Genomic DNA, 13,028 nt, shown 5'->3' on the forward strand with positions numbered 1-13,028 from the left:
GTAACCCTCTTTACAACCTCTTCCAACAAAGGTATTCACAGAAGAAAATAAAACCATTGCACTATATGCTAATAAAAGCCAAACCAGTAAGATCTACCGTTTCTGCAGAACAGGAGACCCAGGGAGCAAAGTGTTGCTAATGGCAGACCACTAAGACAGATGCTGAGGCTCAGACTGGGACCACGTCTACAGCGTGCAGAAACAGGCCCCAGAAAGAGGGGACTCCTTGTCTGCCAAGGAGCATTGCTTAAGCAACCACGAGACATGGAAGTGGGTTTGGAGAAGGAGCAGTTGTGGAGAGCTCATCAGCCAGGCCGGACAATGTAAATGTCTGAGGGGAAGATCTATGCCATCCCTGAAAGTATTTAAGAGATGTGCTGACAGGGCACTTAAGTGACATGGTTCAGAGTTGAACTTGGAAGTATTCAGTGAATGGTTGGATTTGACAATCTTAAGGGTCTTTTCCAGTTAGCATTTTTCCTTGCTTATGGGTCCACTAAATGAACAAGAGTTATTGACATTTCTTTTAACTGCTGTTCTTCCTGAGTCCAGAAAGGAGCATTTGTTAACAGTACCAGTTGCCATCCCGGGCTGAACAGTGAGTACCACAGTGACCACAGTCACAATAGCACAGCGATTTGTGTCCCCAAATTGAACTCTGGGGAGACCCCATAATGAGCTGAATGCCTTAAGTGGTAGGGTAAAGCAGAGTTAGTGAGTTGTGTATGTATTTGAAATGAAAGGGTTATTACACAGAATAGTTTTGCCCTGGATGACAACCTCTCCCAGGTTTGTGATCTGGCTGATCATGCAAACTCAGGACCAGTGCATCACACTTCTTTGTAGTTACACGATACACACACAATAAAACCACAGCACTCCTAGTACCCAAGTTCCCCCAAAATCTGATTAATATGCTGGAAGGTGGAGGAATTCAGATTTTCCCAGGGTCCCTACAACCTGCAGCTATCACAATCAACAGCAGAGAAATCACCTTTCCAAATCACCTTTCCAAATCTCACTTCTTTTAGTAGTCACTGGCTTTCAGCCAGCAGCTTATAACACAAGTGATTTCTAAATGCTCCACTGTTTTACATATCTGCAGCTTCCCTGTGATGCCACATGCTAGCTTCAGAAGGTTGGCCCCAGCTATGCTCAGTCCCTCACCCAGCTGGGTACATAGAGGTACTAAAGATATGTGGAATTCAGTGCATCATGCCCAGGCTTGAAGAGGTGACACACAATGGCACAGGGATTGCAGATCTGCCCCACAGCTCCTACCACAGGTGCAGAAGTGTGCATGCTCTAGAGGACACAGTCCAGCAGAGCTGTGCAACCTGCCAGAGCGGCAGTGACACCTGAAAGATCTCAACCTGCAGCAACCCATTTTCCTTTCATAGCGTGATTCATTTGCTGCACATTGTATTTGGGATCAATGCTTAGCACTGCTACACAGGACAGTTTAACCTCCTCTTGTTCAAAGGTCAGGTGAATACAGCTGCAAACCACCACCAAGAGAACAAGATGCATGTGTTCAACAGCACCTCCTGGAGAAAAACTGCCACTCTTCCCCACAAAACCACTACTTAGATGAAACACCAATTCAGCATCACACTATTAGCCCAGCAGGCAGGGAATTTGCTTGCTTTTGTCAAATGCTCACAGATAACTCCGTGGCATTTTTGGAGAAGCTGCCCTGGGCCAAATGCTCACGCTGCAGCCAGCGGCTTTGGATGAGACGCTGACTCTGGGGACTACTGACAGCTGAGGAGGCAGCGGTCTTTATTCCCATCAGCATCTGTCCTGAGTGAATGTGCCCTCTCATCATAAAAGCTGGAAACTAAATCCAGGGGGAAATGTATACAAAAAGGCTGAACAGATAATCCCATCAGTCGACTTAAATGGGAATCTGAGTCAACAAATCTAATAAACTGGGGTCAGTGGACCACACAGATGACAGAGGAGCCTCTCCTGGCTGCATTATACCCCACAGTCTCTTGAGGTTGCATTGGAAGTCTCGATGCAATAAACTGACACATGACTTCACCACTAGATGTCAATGGTATCTGAATTTCTGAAAGGGAAGCTACTGCTAGGAGCAGGTTAGCTACAGGAAAAGCTTGTTCCAGCTGGCAGCAGCTTTTACTGGAAGCAACCATGCCAACTAAGCCCTCTGCTTGATCAAAATGCTGATCTGCTCCTTGCAGAGACGCTTCCTTCAAGAATCCTGTCTGTCTTCATAAAAAGACAGCAGTGGCAGCTTCTTGTCCACTTCTTGTTGGAAAATGATAGCCACCTTTGCCATGCTGGTATTACTCAGCACCCTCAGAAAACCTTAGCATCTAGCCCTGGATTTCTGTCATTCGCTCTTGCATGAAGCCAGAGTCTTCTGGAGTCACTCAGAGCACTGAGTCCACATTTACAAAATCCACATTTACAAAAAAGCACAAAATTAAATTTAATTAAGTAAACTGCCTTACATTCTTCAGCAGAAACTATTTAAAATTAATTACTTCACTTAAAATGAAGTAAATCTCATCCAATAAACACTGAGATAAGAGTATGAAAGTGAATTGTAGACTACTTCAGACTTGTTCAAATCATTCCCAGTTGAGCTCTATGACTCTCTGGCAGTTCCTACCAACACATCATCAACTCACAGTTGGTCTCCAACCAACAGTCTGTAGGCAACACAACTTTACATCGTCTTCCTGAATGAAAGAGGGGGAGACGCTCTTAGCAACAGTAGCTGGATTTGTTTTGACAGTTTTCCCAAGGTGCCTGACATAACCTGAAGACTTGAAACTTCCAAGAGATTTATGACTGAAGAACCATCACCCAGAAGCACTGAGCCAAATCCCTCAGTGAAGTTTTGCAGAAGGAAACTGGGGGGTTCCAGCTGTCAGCAAGTTGAACATGATCCAGCAGTGTGCCCTGGCAGCCCAAAGGGCCAACCATATCCTGGGGTGCCCCAGGGCCAGCACTGCCACCAGGTGAGGGGAAGAATGGCCCTGCTCTGCATGCCTCACCTCCAGCACTGCATGCAGGTTGGGTGCCACAATACAGGAAGGACCTAAAACTATTAGAGAGCGTCTGAAGGAGACAAAGATGATGAAGATGATTGTCAAGAGGTTAATGTGCGTGAGGAAGGAGCAGCTGAGGTGCTTTGATCTGTTCAGCCCAGGGCAGAGGAGCTGAGGGGAGGCCTTATGGCAGCTGCAGCTCTCACAGGCAGCACTGAGCTCTACTCTAAGACATCAACAGGACCCAAGGGAACAGAATGGAGCTGTGAAACAGGTGGGAGTTTAGAAAAAGGTTTGTCACCAGGGAGCAGTGCCCACGGCACTGAGCTGCTAGAGTTCAAGGTGCATTTGGACAACATTTTTTTCTAGATCTGAATCACCCCTACTTAGGTTTCCTGGTAAATTCCCCTCCAGCAAAGCACAGCTCTGTGCTTTCAAGCCATCTGTCACAGCTGGTGGTACTTCTCTCAAGAGGCACTTTACCACTTAGGTTAAATGGATGAGCTGTGCCAGCGTCACTTCCTCAAGCTCAGTAATGCTACCAAAATGATTTCCCTGCAGAGGCATCTCTTCCCATCACTCTGGACAGGGAAGGACTTGCACTTTAGGAAAGAGCAACTGCAGGAGAACAGGAGAAAAGCCCCAAGCTGCTTACATTTTAGAAGCCCTGAAAACTCCACACAGCTTTTGGTACAAGACAAAAAGAAAACAGTGTTCTAAACATTTTGCAGTGAAGATCCCATCTCCTTCCAGAGCCATCATTTAAACCTACCAAGGGAGGTTCTGAACGATTGTCCTTGGGTAGTCTGTACATTATTTGGTTCTGCTAAAAGAAATCTTCATACCTTGCTCATTTTAGACACATTCTTTAAAACACAGAAGGAAAAGTAAGTTTGGCTTACGCTACCAAATTATAATCTGAACTAAATTGATCCAGCATTTTTAGCACCCCAGAACTGCTCTCATTACTTACCAGAGATGATAGCTGAAACTTCACTGGAAGACACTATAGACACCAGTACAGCCAGCCCACACAAAAAGGACAACAGCTCCTACTTACATGTGAGCCCAACACTCTATATATGCAGGTACAACCAATCAGACCCAAGGAGAGCACATAAAGGAAGTGTTTCCCCCCTCAGCTGCTGGATTTATGTGACAGCTCTCCTTTTTCCCAATTTCTCCTTCCCCCACTTTTTTTTTTTAAGGATCTTACGTATTTCCTCTCTGTTGTGGGTTTTTGTTGTTGTGTTTGTTTTTGTTTTGTTTTTATTTTTTAAGTGGGCAGGTAAGGACAAGGATTGCCTTTACCCTGAGGATTCCCACTGGGGAAGTGGGACTTGGAAAGGTCAGCAGCACCCTTCAGATCTGCTTGCCAAGGCTTTCAAGATGATGCCCCTTGCTTGTTCCTCCTGCTTTCTTGAGCTTGGCTTTGCATGTACTCAGCTGCCCTTCCTGTGGCAGAAGAGAGCATGACCCAGGGCATGTGCCCAGTGTGGCAGGAAAACTTGCTGAGATATGGAACAGCAAATATTGAGGAGGATTTTCTCAGGCTCAGCTCTCTCTTATATGGAGAGGAGGGAATCACTTATGCATAGGACAGAGCAATTGCCTCGTGGAAGTCAGCCCTGCTTTGCACAGAGGGCTGTGCAGTGCCCCAGCAAATTCCCCACTTCCTTGTGCCTTCCCACAGCTGTAAGCACCCATCCTCAGCCCTACACATTTGCATGGTTCCAATGGGGTGGAAGAAGAGCCCTTTTGTGCAAAGTTACCCGTTTGCGTGCAGCTACACAGGGCTTGAAGTAACTCCTAACTGAGGTTAGGAAATACTCCCTAGGCCTCCTGAGGTGATTCGAAGGGAGAAATGATCTCATGGGAGGGACTGCGATCAACAGCTGGGAGCACAAAGACTTCAGCACAGCTGGGCCTGGAAAAGGATGTCTGGCCATAAAGTATCATTAGACATTATAGAGCTGTGTCAACATTCTGAGCTTGCACTGTCTTAATTATTCCAGTTAAAATTCATCCTTCCTGCTGCAGACAGCTGAGAGAAGACAGGGGAAAATGCAGCAGCACCAGCAAGGACAGCTGAAGCAAGGGGAAAGCATTTCCTGTCCTCACTAAGAGGATCGAGTGCTGATAAGCAGACTCTGGGGGATTGGAAGACAGGTTTACTCCTCCTTCTCCCACAGGGACTTCTCACAGTAGCTCCAGGCCCTTTTCAGTGCAGTGATGATAAGGCACAGCTGAGACCCCATTAACATCATCTGCTTCTGAAACTACCTAGAATGTATCAGCATTAGCAAGTCCCACCCATTGGAGCAGTGATTTGAGTGGGACCAGGCTCCTGATATATGCTGCATTCCCCTTGCAAATGCCATGAGGGGTTTCAGGATTGCATGATGGAAAGTGTGAGTATGAAATACATCAGTGATGAACAATACGGGTGAGTGAGAGGCAGGAAGGCACAGAGCCCAGCTTCATTAGTCTTTATATTTTGAAAAGCAATATTAAAAAACACTGGAAAATGCAAGATAAACGTAACAGTTGCTTTTACAAGTTTTAACCTTGTATTGCTTGGCCATTTTGACATATAAATTATTGCTTACTAGCTCTCATAAATACACAATACAATTAATATGTACAGAGGCAGACAAGCATGTAAGATGAAAAGGAAAACATTGGCGACGTTGATTCTGGTAAATCAGATTATTTCATACATACCGAGTCTCATAGCGGTGGATAACTACTAGCTGTAGTCCCTGAGAAGTTAGGTAAACACCATGGTTTGGGATTTTCTATTTTATTACTCTTAATGCAAGCTGACAGCATTATGGCACTCAGAGAGAACGTAACAAGCAGGTGTTCTTCCCCAGCCCACTGACTTCATCCCAGTACTTCTTAACGGTGTAACACAATGACAATAAATAGGCTATGCAAATAAATATTACTCTGCTAAAATGTTTACTATTTACATCTTTCTGTATCAGTTTACAGCCACATCTTATTGTTTCCAATACCCTCCTTTTTTTTTTTTTCTTTTTTTTTTTAAACCAGTGTCATGCAAATGGAGTTAACTTCTGTCTCAGATGGGGCTAGAATTAAATGTGTCATGGAAGCTTTTTCCTTTGTTTTGTCTACTTATTCCTCCTAGCTACTGATGCAAATAGGCCGAGTACCTAACCACAAGTGTCTCAGAACATTCCTGAATTTTATCCACGTAACACAAATGTGATATTGGAGAGGGAAGAATGACTTAAAACTCACAGTATTACCTGTGCTGGGCCCTGGCAGAGACTGTGGGGCCCCCATCTCATTCACAGGGTTTACTCCTCATTTGCCAACCACCCTTCAAAAGTCCTGCCTGACTGCAGCTCAGCTCTGCGATACTTCAGTTGCTGAAGGAGGACTCTGTTTGCTACAGATGATCTCTAGATTTAGGTTATTTGCCTTTCCTTTAAGATAACAGTCAGAAGATCCATCTTTTCAATGTGAGATTGATGCACCAAAGTTGGGCCTTCAGACCACAACATCATATTCAAATAAGAAAGGCCACTATGAAAATTAGTTCATCAAGTTTTAAATAGCCCAGATAGCCGTAACACAGATAACGTGCTTAGTGCAGGCTGTGTGACTTCAAACTGGTTTTCTGCCAGTTTGTTGGGCTGACAGCATCCCAATTCAGTGTAGAGTTGCAGTGTGCAGAAAGCCAATACCCAACCTGGCCTATAGCCCAGTGGTGCAGCATTACCCAGCCACTTACTTCAGCCAGTGAGGTGCCTTCAGGTTGGCTTCAGCACACCTTCCAATCAATGCCTGAGCAGTCATCTTTTTTTTTTCTTCCCCTCTTCTTTAATTTCCTTCATTTACCTCTGGCACTCTGCTGCTTCATCAGCAATAACCACCGCAGCTATCACAGAGCTGAATGCAGTGAACCATGGTACTTTCTTATGCTCCCTCTTCCACATGTTTCAATAAAGCAATTTGTGGAGTAGAGTATTGTATGAGCTAGTGCATGCAGTCAGGTCCAAGCTCTTAAAAATAATGCCACATAATGAGTTTTCACAAGGGGGAGCTCAAAAACCAGCAAACAAAGCAAGTAATACATCAGCGTGGGGATTCAGGGAGTGCTGTAGCCAGAGGAAGAATTGCAACAAAACAAGAAGCAAACACAACCCATGGTTTGTGTTCTTACACTGCAAAAGGAGCCCAGTGCAGCTAGTGTCCTCATCTGAACAGTTTTGGTCTGTTTGCACAAAAGAGTAATTTACAGTATCTGCAGTCACATCTACAGAAGAACATAGCAAATTTTTACTCCATGGCCAGCAAGAGTTTATTTCTTTTGTTCTTTTCACTGGGTAAAAAGAAGATTTTTTTTCTAAAAACAAAAAATCATATAGGATTTGATAATAACAAAGTACAAGCAAATACATTTCTGAAACATCTGTTTCCTTTACAATAGATCTATACAATATTTCACAGATGGGAAAACTGAATGCATTCTACAGATTCCCCCACAGACTACCTGTTAAAGCTGTTCTTTAATCCCTTTAAACCAGAGATAAAACTACGATGAAGAGCGTGCTACTTCAGTAGACCCACATTTCAGTAAAGCAGCATCTTCTTGGAAGTCTTCCTCATGTGGAACACATGCAATAGTGAAAGGCAAAGCAGTGCAATGCATCCAACTCCCTGCTTTGCAAAGGGACTGTTACTACAAGTCTGTGTACAAACCAGTGCCAGAGTAGCACGCTGCCTATTGCCTGTGGCATACACCAGATTATTTTGGGGTAACTTCTTCATACTGAAAAACAGAGCTGTGGTGATAGTGGTGCTTCGGCTTAGGTCAGTCATAGATAGGACATTAGAAATGCCATCTCAGTATGTGCTCAGAACTACTTTCAGCTACATGAAATCAAAAAGGACCCTAATACTGAGAGCCTGCTGTGTATGCAAGTGGTTCCCTAGTATCCTGTAAGGGGTACCCAGCTGCTCTTTAGAAACTGGAAGTGTGTGCAAGTGAGGTGACATTTTGCCTGCTGAAGTAGAATATTTCCGGAAGATTCGTTAGGAATGTGGCGAGCCCAGGCATTGCCTTGGAATAGATATAAAAGAGGCTGTAATCCAAGCTGATAAAAAAAGCTCCTGCTATGACAGTTTATTACACATTGTTTACAGGAGCTGATACTAAATCTGAGATAACTGAAAAGGAAGAAATGAATGTATTTTTGGTGTACAAACAATTGTGTCCAGGAACTGCAACAGAAGTGGATTGGCTCTGATAGCGTATCCTACAACGCAGATGCTTGAGGGGCCAGAACAATATCAACTCTTTAGTTCTGGCCTCCAGATCATGACAGGCTCTTGAGTTTCACCTGGTGCACTGCCTTTTTGTGTTTCCACTCCTGGTTGTCTGTACTTATCTCAAACAAGCTGCTCCGGTGGACTCAGGGGAGCTGCATGGATTGCACAGTATTTTTGGCAACCTTGAATTAGCAAGGTACGTACTGTGGTGAACTGAGAATCCCCTTGCTGTATGTTGCTTGTGGAAATGTTTTGCTGCTGTGACACGACGCTTCCTTTCTTTCTAATACTGGCAGAATCTGCACTGAAAGCTACACTGGACCAAGCAGTATTTTCACAGAAACCAAGCTCCTGAGCTCAAAGAATGCTGCTCCGTTTGGCGACAAGTGGGGATGGCACCAAGCTTGCCCTGCAGCTCTGCGAGCAGCTCCTTTGCTTGCTCTGCCTGATTTTCCTGTGCATGTTGTGTGAGCTACTGATAAAACTCAGTAAACTGTTCTCATATAGGGAAGCAACATGCTTAGCATAAACATTCACTTAATTCAAAGTGCTGCAGTTACAAGGTATACGAAGCTGTGTACGCTCACGCTCGCGGCTCTATCCTGTGAGAAAGCTCGAAGAGAGCTTGCTGGTTGTCGATGACGTGCAGGTGGTGGATGTACGGCTTCAGTTCATGATGTTCTTTCGAAGGAACTTCACTGCCTACAAAACAGAGAAAGAGAATGGGTCAGAAAGCCGACCCTTGCCTGTTTTTCATTTCTGTGAGCCACCATAGCACCTCCAAGCCCCCAGCGTGCCACCACAGTGGCTCAGAAGACTGCTGTTCTTTTATGGGTGCTTGAAAGGCAAGAGGAGTTGGCTGTACAACTCACACTTGAAGGGTGGCTTGAATAGCAGATACTTTCTGCTACAGTTGTTGTGCCCAGCACTAGCCTGGGGAACTCTCTGCCTGTGATACCTTCCAGCAGTGCTGGTGACCAGCAGAAACGGAGCAGGAAGAGCTACATCCACTGCTGAGACCCACTGAGCCAGGCAAACGAAACGATGAGATACATTGCCCTCTGCTGCCGACTGCTGACAGGCTGCCAAAGGTTGAAGAGCTCTGCTCTAGTCCATTAATAGTATTACCATCAATTAAAGAAGAAAATGCTCAAGACTCCCAGAACCAATCAGCTTAACCCACACCTCCCTCCCTCTCTTTTGTTTCATTATCATCCTTTTTCCCATGCTCTCCAGCTACATCAACAGCTTTCCAGGAACCGACCATCCTCCTTAACTCTAATGAGCACCATTTGAGGCAGTGTAAGTAACACTGGATGTCAAAGCAGCAGCTTCCACATACAGCTGCTAATGGTGCTCCTGGGCAGCTATTTTCAGGAGCTATAGCCAAGCAACTCTCTGACTTCAGAAATGTGGGAGAGAACATGAGAATGTGATAAATCTGTGTCAGAACACATTGGTGACCTTTCTGTTCTCGGGGAATAGGCTCGCAGCAGCTGTGCTGCAGACACGAAGGAACATTTGTATTTCTCATTAACACCTAAAATTACAAAAGCTTGAACTATGTTATTTGTTCAGGCTGCTTTGCTTGATTTTGGAAACACAATTATTTGTTTTCAGGATTTAGTATGTAAAAATAAAATATTATTTCCATTAAAAAGGCATTGCAGTCTTGCTTGGAACCTAATCAGCTTCTTATCCAGAAACACTTTGGCCTGCATGTTTAATGCACTTGATACAGTTCATAAGCAATCATAATGTGCTTTGCTTGCTTTTGTTTGATTTATTTTTTTTTTTCCTACAGTAAGATGCCTGCCACTCTTGGGCCAATCTGGGAGTTGATGCAGCAGAAAGATTCACAATCCTGAGAGCAAAATATGCCCACTAGAAAGGGAAACTGTCCATAAAGTCTCAATAAATATTCAGTGAATTCATTTCATGCCTAAACGAATATAGCAAAAAATAAAATGCCTGCAGGGATATCTGTAAAAGCTGCTTCCTAAATGCCAGCTTCACAATAAATCAAGTCTGCAGTAAAATAAAATAACAATCATGCACTTCAAACTACCAGATTACATGATAAATCTTGGGTATTAACCTCAGATTTATGTTGTGGTGTTTACAAAACCACTTAAAAAACAAACAAACAAACAAAAGATTTGCAGAGAAGCTGCAGAAAAACCCTGCATCATTAAAGCAATCAATGCTATAACTTTATAATGGCATATAAGAGACATTCTGACTTACAGAGGTACAGTTTGGATTAATCACTATTTCCTTCAGCACCTGGTTTAACAGAATAAAAACAGAAAAGGTATGCCCTTCTCCCTTTCCCATTCTTTCTCTTAATATATATCTAAATAACACAAAAACCATAATGGTAAGCCACCTTTGTTTAATAAAGATTGTGCATACGTACGGTAATTTTGTAGAACAAAGTGTTCAGCAGAACTCTTAATAGTAGCTATCATTCTCCATGATACATTATTAATACTACAAATTTTTAATATTCTTTTTGTCAGGGTCTGTGCTTTGTGCTGACAGCTGCTGAAAATACAGCTAAAAAAAAAGATTCAAGTTCTTTTTCTCCAACCACTAAAATCCTGCATTCAGGCTACAGCAAAGTTCTGAAGCTCTTTGGAAAAAGAGTTTTTAGTGGCCTTAGTTTTAGTCATTACATGTTTAGTATTTCTGGCTTAGAAACGATAACCACTTCCTCAAGCAGTGCTGTATTTTTCCCCTTCCTGCGTTTAACCTCTCCACAGAGAATGAGAAATGCTGAAGAGGAGAAAAACAAGGTTTTTGCTCTGTTAGCAAAGAACAAAGCAAGCTAGGGTCTTCCGGCATGGGTCCTTAGGGTCAGATTCTCTGGTTTCTAACAGGGTGGAAAGTGGAAAAGAGAAGCCTTTTCTGCATAAGTTCTCCAGTATCCAAAACAAGCAGAGCTCAACTTGCAGATTTTCCCTGTCAGGGGCACAAACACAGCCATCTCCTTTCCACCTAGTCAATGAAACCCAGAGGATCTCAGCGTCTTCAAGACTTCAGCCACTGCATGAAATGTTCATTAAAAAAAACAAACAAATACTGATGGCAGAAACCAAGTGAAAAGCCATGGCAATGAGTAACATCTTTCAGCATCTGGAAGCCACAACACCTCATAGATTCATGGAAAATACTGAGGTAATTCAATAGCCAACAACCAGAGTTAAGGCTGTAAAAAGGCAAAACAAGTAACAAATTCTGGCTACTCACCAAACTGGTTGTTCCTGCAATGTCTCAATGATCGAACAGTATCTGCAATCATGTGCTGCAAAGACAAGACATAAAACATCAGTGCAAAAGTCTGAGAGGGATTCTGTCATTAGAAAATTCTGAAAAAAACTCCCTGGCTTACACTGTAAAGCAAAAAAATAAAAATAAAAAAAAAAATCAACTGTAGTAAAGTAGAAAATGAGGGCATTGGGAGAACAGGTCCTTATTGATACTGCACAGATTAAATGAGAACAACTCCCTCAGAGCCCATGGAAAGCAGTAATGAAAAACAGCCATACAATTACTTATTTTTGTTCCTGCGACTTCTATTAAACTGAAAGCCTACAGGAGCAAAGTCTTGCATGTTGGCTGGATGCTTCTGATCCATCTCATACTTCTTGTTCATTATCCAGGGTTTCCAGTAGTCTACAATCTCTCCTGTCTCCACAAGTTTTCTAACCAGGCTGTAAGCCTTTTGTGGTACAGATAACCCCTCTTTGTACATCTACATGCTGCCTACTACAATCAGGTCCCAGTATCAGGATATCATCTAACAGGGATACATAACCCTCTTGTCCAAAACAGAGAATTTTGTCCCATTTTGACAGGTCGAAGTATAAACACAGCAAAACACTAGGTACTTTCTACACTCACAAGATGACTACCTGCAGAACATGGAACAAAAGACAGTCCTAGGTAATTGGAACAGCACGCTGCATTGCAGAAGAAATGATGAACCAGTCTTTTCCTTGTGGCTCTAAGAAGGATGTACTTTTCATTTTGCTGGGCTTTCCAACCACAGAGGAAAGATTTTAAAGTTCTGAGAAAACAAAGCCTTGGAAAAATTGAATGTAAATTCAGACTACCACTAGAAAAAAATCTGACTTCAGGTCTTAGCAAAGCATTAATTATGGCTTTCCATGGTTATTCAAGATTTGCCTCAAGAATTCACCCACAATTGATGCTGGAATTAAAAAAAAATCCCTAAACTTGATCTTTGATGCTTCTTTCCAATGCAAATATAAATAAGGAAGATCTTGAAGATTTGTTCTTAGTTGTCAGCTTCTCCCAGTTTACTGTGGTAACAATGTACGTGGTTTCAGCAGCTACTGATGCTCACATTCCCCTGCGGTAGAATAATGAAAGCCATCTATGGATCACTGTTAACAGAATCATTATTGATCTGGAAGACCACTGCAACTGCCATATAGTAATGCCACAAATATGGTGGGGGAGGAGATGAGAGAGAGACCTGCCTTGAATATTCACTGAGACAATAGTAGAGGTAGCGAAACTTGATGCTACATAGGAGATTTCTCTTTGGTACTTCACAACATACATCTGCAAATACTTCTCCTCTGAGTTACAAATGTCTGTCCATTTCTATTGTTCTAACAAGACATAACTAATGATACGTTATTTGCTTTGATGAAGCATTCATCTGAAACA

General features: G+C 43.1%; 1 protein-coding gene across 4 annotated transcripts in view; it reads right to left on the bottom strand.

Moving 5' to 3' along the window:
- Window positions 1–5,497: 5,497 nt before the first annotated feature.
- RAPGEF5 (Rap guanine nucleotide exchange factor 5) overlaps window positions 5,498–13,028 on the bottom strand; it is a 150,416-nt gene continuing 142,885 nt past the window's right edge. For all 4 annotated transcript variants that reach the window (XM_052693721.1, XM_052693720.1, XM_052693723.1 and 1 more), the window contains 2 exons: window positions 11,580–11,634; window positions 5,498–9,029 (listed from right to left, as the gene is read on the bottom strand). In XM_052693721.1, the coding sequence (XP_052549681.1) occupies window positions 8,911–9,029; window positions 11,580–11,634 (174 nt within the window). In that variant the 3' untranslated portion in view covers window positions 5,498–8,910. The remainder of the gene's footprint in view (window positions 9,030–11,579; window positions 11,635–13,028) is intronic.

The sequence above is a fragment of the Tympanuchus pallidicinctus genome, unplaced genomic scaffold (assembly GCF_026119805.1).
Source record: "Tympanuchus pallidicinctus isolate F22 unplaced genomic scaffold, pur_lepc_1.0 scaffold3, whole genome shotgun sequence".
NCBI classification, from domain to species: domain Eukaryota; kingdom Metazoa; phylum Chordata; class Aves; order Galliformes; family Phasianidae; genus Tympanuchus; species Tympanuchus pallidicinctus.